This window comes from Hemibagrus wyckioides, linkage group LG13 (genome assembly GCF_019097595.1).
Source record: "Hemibagrus wyckioides isolate EC202008001 linkage group LG13, SWU_Hwy_1.0, whole genome shotgun sequence".
In the NCBI taxonomy this organism is placed as follows: Eukaryota; Metazoa; Chordata; class Actinopteri; order Siluriformes; family Bagridae; genus Hemibagrus; species Hemibagrus wyckioides.
Window position 1 is genome coordinate 13976492 of NC_080722.1, and position 10791 is coordinate 13987282.

At 39.4% G+C, this 10791-nt stretch overlaps 1 protein-coding gene across 1 annotated transcript; it reads right to left on the bottom strand.

Annotated features, from left to right (window-relative positions):
- Positions 1 to 1601: 1601 nt before the first annotated feature.
- Positions 1602 to 10666, bottom strand: dclre1a (DNA cross-link repair 1A (PSO2 homolog, S. cerevisiae)). The gene is made up of 9 exons (XM_058406568.1): positions 10034 to 10666; positions 8350 to 9777; positions 7262 to 7395; positions 6834 to 6952; positions 6568 to 6711; positions 6024 to 6169; positions 5483 to 5637; positions 4531 to 4669; positions 1602 to 2180 (listed from the first exon to the last, which is right to left on the bottom strand). The coding sequence occupies exons 1-9, from the start codon at positions 10464 to 10466 to the stop codon at positions 1978 to 1980; spliced, it is 2901 nt and encodes a 966-aa protein (XP_058262551.1). The 5' UTR covers positions 10467 to 10666; the 3' UTR covers positions 1602 to 1977.
- Between the last annotated feature and the right edge of the window lie 125 nt (positions 10667 to 10791).

The following is a 10791-nucleotide window of genomic DNA, read 5'->3' on the forward strand; positions in this document are numbered from 1 at the left end:
GATCAGGCATCCTTACTCTCTGTGCCTTTGAGCAAGCAGCAGTGTTATGTCTGGGTCAGCTTTACAGTGCGTATCAAGAGAATATGTTCCGAATGATTCAAGATAAGTCTGGTCTAGGATGACTGTTAAGTTGAAATCTTTGCTCTGATGAAGAAATGAAAAGACTCCAGCTATCCAAGAGTGTATTACACTGCACTTCTCTGCCTTTGGGAGAACTACATCATGAAGCTCTCTAGTGTTTCAAATGGGCAGAAAAGAAAAATTTAGATTGCACTGAAAGTGAAGCCACTTAACAGACTTTCTGAATGTTGTTCTATTATTTTTCCTTCAGTACTTGATCATTTTTCTGACTTACAAATGTACATTAAAAAATGATTACTTTCATAGATGTATTGGAGATGCACAGGATATAATATTCTGACATGCTGTTTATATTCCTAAATTTTATTCCTGTATTTAAACAACTGTATAATTGGTGTGGTATATTCTAAATAATTGCTGTTTATTTCATATACAAGTCAAAAAAAAGTTTGACTAATTATGATTACCCTGGGCTTACACAATCCCAACCTACAAAGAAATTTTGGAGTCTCAGTGAACTCAGGCTGAACATACACTTAATATATTAGGAACATTATAGTAATACTCGGTAGGGCCTGACTTTGCTCTCAAAACAGCCTCAATAATTGATAGCATAGATTCCACAAAACATTCTCTAGAGATTCTGCGCCATGTTTAAATGACTGCATTATATAATTGTTGCAGATTTATCAAGTCACGGTCATGACAGCCCATTCTACCACATATCGAAGGAGTTCTACTGGATTTAGAGCAGGTGACTGGGAAGGCTACTTAAGAACACTGAGCTCGTTGTCATGATCGTGAATGCAGTTTGAGACCTTTGCTGCTTTGTAACATGGTGTGTTATCATCCTGGAAGTAGCCATTAGAAGATGGTAAATTGTCCATGAAGGAATGCACATGATAAGTAATGATACACAAACAGGCTGTAGCACTTCCACCTCAGCAGACAACAAGGTTCATCAGACCACTACATTTTTCCAGTTTTCAACTGTCCATTGTTTGTGGTCCTCTGCTGTTGTAGCCCATCTGCCTCAAGGGTCACTTTGTTCTGAAATGTTTTTCTGCTCACAATTGTACAGAACGGTTATCTGAGTTACTGTAATCTTTCTGTCAAGTCAGACCAGTCTAGCAAACCTCCACTGACCTCTCTCATCAACATCTTTATTGCACCATTCTGAATAAAGTCTGTTAAGCGTGAGAAAATCCCAGATGATCAGCAGTTATAGAAATACTCAAACCAGCCCACCTGACATCTTCCAGCCAATGACCCAGAGCTATTATTAGGTAAGTGCATGAATGAGTAGGTATACAGGTATTCCTAATAAAGTGTTTGGTGAATGTTCAATACACCAAGAAAGGTGTAGAGACCATATTTTACAGACAATGTGTGTTTGTCATGTCAACACGACCTTTAGGTTCTGGCTGCATTAACAATTGTTTTCAATTTACATATAAAATCAATGGCAAGTTTCACTGAAAACACAAAAAATTGAGCAAAAAAAAAAGAGAATTGTGTAGTAGGGTTTTAAAAAGACTTGAGCATTATTTAAAAGATTTATTTGCAAATATCTCCATATTAAAAACTTTTTTCTTTTTTTTTTTTTTTTAAATTAAAACATTCCTAGGCATTAGGTAGTTATGACAGGAAATGCACTGGAACAGATTCAGCGAGAAGGCTTGGATCATTCATTATTAATTTGATATAATATTCATATTAAGACAAAACAATGACCTTTGTTTCTGCACTGAAAATTGTAAAATAATGATTCAAGAATTTCCTCTGCATCTCTTTGAATGAGAAGAGATTATGCTTAGAACCAGGCATGTATCTGGGATCTGAATACACATTTTGACTACTTGGTCAAATGCTGAAATGTGTTGAGGCACTGGTCAGTCACTGTCTTGTACAGGGGCGGTTACTCGTTGGTACAGCATTTAGAGTTTTAACCTCAGCTTGCCACTCGCTGAAACAACTGTTCATGGCCTTCCTGCTGTTCCAATTGCCCACGTTCACTGTGGGTATGATCTTTAATGGCCGCAACCACTGCACAAAGCGCTTCAGCTCCAGGTAGCTACTATGTTCGCTGTATGGAATACCTGAAATAGACAAACCATGATTAGACTGAAACCCACACAATCCTATAAAACCTCAAACAAACAAAAACAAAAAGACTAAAAATGTGTGCCAAAATCAAGCTGGATATATAATATGACTAATCATTTGAAAGAAAGCAAAGCAGACAGTCTACTGTAGGTCACCCAGTTATGTCTGGTTTCAGGTTGGGAATGTAGATATCACCTGAGAAGAACCTATGAAGTAAGAACGTACATTTGCTTGTGGCAGCCTGAGATGTGAAAATTAAAACCCCAGATTGAAAAACAGTAAGCATTCATGGCTCTATGACAAAGTGGAGGACCACCAGGGTGGTTTCCTTCTAGAACTAATGCCAATTTCCTGTGTGCTTATTTCCTTGCTGAGCTAATAGCAAAGTCACACTCATTCTCACAGTCCACTCGATTGAGCCAGATTATCAGTCTATCCCTCGCTTATTCATAGCATCTTGGTTACATTTGTAACCTACCATTCTACTTCCTTACATTCCAGATCTTTGAGGCAGTTTCCTTATGTAACTAGTGGAGACTGCATAGAAGTCGTCAGAAGATTTCCTGACACATTATGGACAGTTGTTCCAGTTAGTGTTTGAACCTTTTTTCTATAGTGAACAATGACCAGTGTTGATTTGCTCCCTCTAGTGACAGGATGCTGATCATTATTGAGGGTTAGCGTCACAAAAGTCCTTGGAATACTTGAGTGCTGATAGTGGTTCTATTGAGCATACAAGTCACTCAAGCACTAATACTGATCTCTACTGAGAAGTCTCATCAATAAAGTATTGTACAGTATTGAGTGATTATCTCTCAATCCACATTACTGAAGCCCACTGAGGACAGGAATCATTTAAGGTACAGCCAATGACATCTATTGAAACTGAGAAAATTACTCACACAATTATGTTGATCTTAGCTGAGGCCAAAGCCCCATTATCTATGCTCTACTGAGGAGGAAGTCATTTAAATGAACTGATGCTGTTTTATACAAAGAATGAGAATGATTCAGGGTCAGATAAAACAGAACACACGTAATGAAGGTAGAATGCGAGTTCTCTTGTGTTGCTTTATAAATGAAGTCACCGACACTGCTCTTAGTGTCACCCAGGAGGTGACATGGCACATGCCGAACAGCATTTAATGAAAAGAGGCATCGCTTGGCATACATTCAAGTATGTGTGCACAATCACATCCTTTAACCAACATGCTAAATGGTCTTTAAACACTGTGGCCCTTTTATAGCACTCCACACAAAGCATACAAACAGCTGGGAAATGACCCACAGTCGCATCTTCAAGAGAAGACAGGGTGATGGGTTTATTAATATAGCGCAGCATCATTATCTCTGGCAGTACTTTGGGTTCAGGCACAGCGTGAGACCTTTTCACTTTGCCAAAAAAATACATTTCTCTTAAACATAAGCCACTCTACATATGTGTCACATGGATTCATGCTGTTGGTGCCAAGTTCTGACCCTACCATCTGTGTGCCTGAGCAGAAAAAGATTCATCAGTCTTCTGCTATTGTAGACCATGCATCTCGAGGTTCATTGTGTTGTGCATTCTAATATTTTAGTCATACAGAGGTTCTCATTTAATGCAGCCTTTCTGTCACTCGAACCAGCCTGGTCATTCTGCAGAAACTCTCATCTGCAAGACAATTACATGGGTCTTTTCCATTGTTTTTAACACAGAGTGTCTCTGATCCCTAATAAACATGTCACTACTCTGGGCTTCACTCCCAGGAGACAGACTAGTCGGATGGGTAATGAGCATAACGGGCCAGTCAATACCATCAATAGCAGGAAGAAATATGGTCCGCGAGACATGTGTAGGGGTTTACTGGAAATGTTTCAGCTCTACCCGACGCAGCCTTCAATCTGAGAATAATGACATTCTGATATCAAACTTGTTTTACTGATCACACTGGAACACTCCATTACTCATAAGGAAATAGCTGTGTTGTAAGAAATTAGTACCAAAACTCCAAAACACATCTACAGCTGATTCTGAACACAAGCCATGCAGTTTAGTGACCAGAAGTAATCCATCCAATCAGATAACTTGCAAAAAAAACCACTGTACTTTTCAATTTAATCAGTCTTAAGTTTGTATCGAGTTCTAAATAAGTTTCTGCTGCTATTAATACCCCTTTATAAAGCCTTCCCATTGTTTTTGCAAGGACACACTGCCTCAAAAACACTACAGGTCAAAGGTTTTAACATGGAGCAGCTACACTGAAATTCATTGCCCACCTGAAAACCTGTATTCAGGAAGATCTATGTGATCATGAGCTTAGTAAGCAAGGACACTGAAGCTTTGAAAGATAAATGGCATACCATAAATACTGATGTTGTCTTTGACTTGAGGCTGTATATTCTCCACACCCACTTCCTGAGCAAAGGTCCAACCTGTGGGCTTGAATGCCACCAGCTGGTCATATGTACTAGAAAACCGGTTCAAGTATGCTTTTAAATTCTGTAAAAAGACATTAAAAAGATGTAAAAATAAAACCTATAGCACTGCAGTTCCTGAGAAACCTCACAGTGATTAGAGTAACAGCATTAAATGCATTTTTACTACTTGGTTTACTTCTACTTAATACACTTCAGTAAAAATGTGCATAACATTCATGTTTGTTAATTAACTGAATGTTTATAAAAGTTTTATTTATACCTAACAGCATTAAATCAACATTAACAATGAGCCTTAACGAACACAATATAACCACGGCAGATTCTAGCAGAAATGCCTCCCCCCCCACCTACAATAAATAACCCCTTAATAAGCTTGTGGTAGTTAGTGTTCTTTACTTTTAGCCAGTGCACCTCACTGAGAGATTTACAGCCTTATTCCATCAATTGTATACTAAATCATTATATTTCATAAACCCCAAAACAAATGGTATATAACAAAGTATAGTTTTTTTTCCACACTGTTAACTCTAGAGAAAAAATATGAACACATTCTAGCATATTTTGTTTCTTATCTATCAGGGTCATGACAGCATTACATTTTTTTTCTTAAAACGAGTCGAGTCAACACTTGCGTCAGCATTTATGTGAAAACTGACCCTCAGTAGATTTGGATACTGGAGCACAGCTCTTTATATAATCTGGTACAGAATGTCAGTGTTATAAAATGTCAGAATGCATCTGTGCAATGTTGCAGTGTTCACACTTTCTAATTGACCAATCACAGCACATGACTATTTTAGAGATTTAATAATAATAATAATAAATTTGTTATTAAACAATTTGACTATTAAATCTCAGACAGACTGCAGCTCACCTTGAAATTGAGCTGCATCATGGGAAGAACATGGATCTGAGATTCTTTCATGTTTGTGGTGATGCACTGGTTGATATGTTCTGACTCTAGACAGCACATGGTCTTATAACGATCTTTGGACATATAGACCATAGAACCCAGCACCTGAGAAATGGCTGGAGGAGAGGAAACAAACAGAAATGCAAAGTTTAACACAATCTTGCACAAATTCAGTTAAGCTATGGTAAAGTAAGACTGGTCACAGGAGGACACTAAAAGTACAGAGCTCCCAGCAAGAGTTCAAAATAGGAAATAGGCTCGTAGACAGGAAAAAAAAAAAAAAAAAAGTTGGACAAGATGAAATTCATCTCAAGCCAAGGACACATCAGGAGAGAAAGAATTATCTTTGACATTTCCCTTTAATCCTTCCGTTACACTGCCACGTCAGTTAATCAGCGCAGATGCTGTGCTCACTAAAGAGGATTCTTTTCTTTCCTGACAACTGCCGAGAAGGTATGAAAGCAGTGGCCGAGTACAACAACAGCAAAAAGACGTCACTCACCCAAGAACACCTTCTCCTTTCCCACAGAATAGGAGCCACACACAACCAGCGTGCGAGGGTTGAGCGTGACCAGCTCGAAGGCGGTGTTAGCAGCAAATGTGATCACTTCCTGCTGTGTTGGAAATGTATATTCTGGACTGCAGTACCTATGCCAAAAAAAAAGAAAAAAAGATTAATACTCATTATAGAGCCACAATGAGCTTCAGTTTGAAAGCGAATTACCAACATGTGGCTTATTGGTTTAACTGTCTCATCAGTATCGGATCAGTATCCGGTTCAGGTGTTGACAGTCACTCAGATCTTTATGGGATCACATCAATAATGGGATTAGTGCATTCCTACTAATGAAGGTGCTTGTGATTCAAAACACAGCAGTGGCCTTCAGCTCATATCACTACTAAATATCCTGTACCACCCAGTGAGGCTCGCACGCTCTTAAACTGTATAAACCAACAGGGCCCAAGACCTCAAACTGTCTCAGTTGGTTCATCACGCAGAGAGCCGAACAGATGTTCTGCAAGCTGCATTTGGCCAAAGTACTCACGTCGTGTCCAGATAAACTGTCTGAATCCTGACGCTCTGCAACTCTGGGTAGCGCTCCATGGACGGATGTGCCCGGAAGTCGCCTGTGTGGAGCACAGTCTGACCATCTGGCAGCAGCAACAGCAGCATGGCCGACCCTGGACAGCTGGACAAAAAAAAAAAAGAAATGAATGACATTCCTGGCACAGATTCAGTCACAGACCAGAGCTCAGGTAAACCTAATCACATAAAAAGTAACTGAAGGAAAACAAAAGTATTAAAACTCACTGATTGGCATCTAGCAGGATAACCTTCACACCATCGACTACTCGTTCCTCGTTCATGGGGAGAATATGGATATACTGCTCATCCACATGTAGTTTAGTCTTCACCAGGTTGCCTGTTATCTACAATGACAAACCAGTCAAATTCACCCATGTGTGACCTTTCAGAGACAAAACATCACTGTAAAACTCATTACTACTCAGGGGAATAATGGGGGGGATGATAAATGATAAAGCCACAATTACTGAGCCAAGACAAGTGCTCTATCGACATCCAATTAATCTTTTGCATTTCTCCTGTACTCAAAGGAAAGGACCTCAGCAAAAAAGTGTAAATCGCTTCAAGAATATTGCTTAAGTCTTTGAAAATGAGCATTGCATTCTTCCACATGGACAGTCTGCAGTTATTTATACTTTGACAGATATGCTTACTTTATTGCAATAGATAGGAAAAGTTGAGGTTTTCTTCAGTCCTTCGTAGTGATCCGAGTGAAAGTGTGTGAGGAAGTAGGCTGTGATGCCTTTGATATTCCCGTACTGAAAAGCGTCCACAGCAAAGCTCGTTCCTGAGGAAAAACAACCAAATTAAAATCATTAGCAGAATGGCAACAGACTCTACTCGGCATATACCTCATTAGCACAACATATGCAGTCTAGTCAGCAAAAATGTACATCACACATGGGTCAATTTCTGAATGTGGTCCAACAGAAGACTTTCATCCTCCCTCTATACTCAAGTTAACATACTCAGCATCAATCCAGTGACCTTCACGTTAAAAAGTAGTGTCAAAAGATGCCACTCAACCACTGTTGGGCCCTTGAGCAAATATGCAAATATTTGCAAACTGCTTAAACATATATCTACATTTCAATCTCCTCCTCATCCTTAATAGTGCTCAAATTACACTGAAACGTAATTTAAATGCAACATTAGTCTTCAAATTAGGGGTGGTGGATATGATGACAAGACTTTTCCATGATACGCAATATGCATCATAATATAAAGTTTTGCTAATAAACTGCAAGCAAGAGTGATTCAGCAATTTTGTTAAAAGGATGTCTAAATAAATTGATACTGCATATGAGGTAAAATGGAGTCTGTAACATCATCTGCTTTGGAATTAAGAGTTTGTAATTGTTAGTTTTCTTTAAAAAAAAGCTCATACAATTTCAAAAAAGTGTACTGTAAGATAATTTAACACAATATATAAAATGATATATTGCCTAGCTCTACTAACTGCACTGTTGGATTGCATCCTCATTCAAAGTTTTACTGGATAGAAGCGCCTGCCAAATCTATCAGTGGAAATATAAATTTTATTTCGTCGTTGTTCACACAAGATGAAATATTAGGAAGCTAAAGGACACACACACCACAGCATGACACCATTCCGAGGATATGAGGTTATATTAAAAAAAAAAAAGTTTTTCTTAAAGAAAAGAGATTTTTCATTCAAGACATGAAAGGAATAGATAATGTATGCAAGTCAAAACAAATAAACATTAACAATGCAACCTACCAGGGATTTTCTTGTAGAACGGGCATCGTTTGGGCACTTCTGCTACTCCATCTGTCGCTGTTGTTCTGTTCCACCTCTTCCTCCCCCATGCCCTCGCTCCTCGCTTGCCTTCTGCTTGCGTAGGCTGAGCAACTCCTTCTTCTGCTTCTTCCTTTATTGCGGTCACTTCAGAGACTGCCTTGTTCTTCCTCCGTCTATTCTGCCGCTCTGCAGACCCCGAACTCTTTCCTGAAACAGAGCTCACCTGGAATTTCTCTTCCACAGTTGTGCTAACTTCCTCTTTGATTTCTTTCAAAGGCTTCAGTCCAAAAAAGACTCCAATATCAGTTTGCTTTAACCCAGATGTTCCTGCTTTGGTCTTGGCTTTTTTAGGGGTCGTGGAAGACGTTTGTTTCCTAGTGGCCGGGAGTGTTTGAGTGGAAAGCATTTCCTGAGTCAAAGAATCAGACTTTATATCAACACAAGTAGAATCGATACTGTTGAACTGTGCAGTGTTTGATATGCTTTGACGAAGACGTTCCAGGACCAGACTTTGAGGAGACTGTAATGGAGGATTATCTTCCTTCCTGTCTTTTATTTCATGAATGTCTTTTGAGTGTCTAAAAGGAGAACTGGACTGATGAGGGCTATCAGTAGGGCCTGCACAGCTGGAACCCGTCAAATGTTTATGTGACTCTAATGACTCTAATTGGTCACAGGTGGACAGAGACTCCTTAATGACAGGATCTTCTTGGCTTACTGACGTTTCATACTTATCTAAGACATCAGCAAAAAGCTCATCATCACTCAGTGCACTATCACTAAACAATATCAGTGAATCAGAATTGTCATCTTTCCCTTTCGCATCCTCTAACGCTGTACTGTGAAACAGTTTTTTCTTTATCTGCTTCCCTTTGGTTTCAGCAGGGAGCTCAGAAAGAGGAGAGTAGGAGATATAATCATCATCATCTAAAGTACATGGTTCCTCATTTACTTCCCTGGTCTGAACATCATGGCTTACATTTTCTGCTTTCACTGGGGTTGACATCCTAATTTTAGCTTCCTGAGTTGATGCATGAGATCTAGGTCCTTTGGTAGAAGGGGACCAGCCTTTCTTTTTCTTAATATCCTCAGGCCCTGGCGAGCGCAAGAGCTGCAAGGCATTCGGGCGGACAGGAGTAGAAGATTCTCTGGCTCCTTGAGCAGGAAAGGCACTGTGGCTGGATGCAGTGGACAGATTGACAGCACTATCCACAAAGCTATCTTTACTATAAATAATGGCATCATTATTAATTGTCTTCTGCTCCAGATGGAATCTAGGCGTGTGGCCCAGTATTGAAGAAGCTGCCTCTGTGGCATTTAATGCTCGACTGTGAGCTAAAAGAGAGTGGCAGTACCTCTTGTAGTGGTTTGGAATGGAAGAGGAGCACTGTAGGCCATCTGGACATTCTGTATTTTTCAAAGACAAAATGTGAAAAATTATATAATTAAAGACCTACAATAAAGGATATCTATTATAAGTGGTATGAGCTGTCATAGATATATTTTAGTGTTTTTTTCTGCTTTAATACAATCATTGCAACTTAGGAAGGACTGTGAATTAGCTGATTAACAGAATCAGGTCTGTTGGGAAAACAGAAAACACTCAAATGGAACACTTAAGTCTAATGTTGTTATGAAGTTATTTCTTGGCATGAAGCCATACCTTCACTTGTTTCTCCAGGGTTCTCCAAGCATTCAGCAACATGCCACTGTGCTGTCTGGACGACCAAAATGGAAAATGGCATTTGACAGACAGGACAGTAACTGCTGGACTGAGGGTCTTGTTCTGATGATGACCCCTCGTCCACTTCGGCTGACTGTGAGCTGGACAATAGGGAGGATTTGGTCGTTGGTCCATCTGGCTTGGTGACTTGAACACATTCACTCCCTGTACACAGTTCAGTCGATGTCTTGGACTTAGTGTTCAATCTACTCCCTCTGCAGGCTTTCTTTGTCTTTTTCTTTGACTCGGCTTGCTTTGCCAACCTCGGTCGCTTTGACTCATCTTCACTAGATCTCGGAGTCTGGGCTTTTCTTTTAGTCTTCTTAAGAGATTTATATTCCCAAATATCACTTTCAGACTCGCTCTGTGACATCAGTATGAGTTTACTCTAATTACAGATAAGCGCTACACACAGGACCGAAGCGACATTTATTATAGAACCGTAAGACATTCTCGTTCAAAACCTTGGGATGTCGCAAATAAAGTTTATAATACACGGAATAACCGCTTCTTAATTGCCCTCTTTCATTACACACTTACCGCCAGTGCAGGAAAAATAAACAAACCGTACGTTAGCAATCGGCATTTTCGAGCAACGTACACTTTGCTTTCTAGAATAATTACACGTAAACTTTAATAAATAAATTCTGTCAATTATAACTATTATACTGACTCAGAAATAATCGCGAGATGTGCCA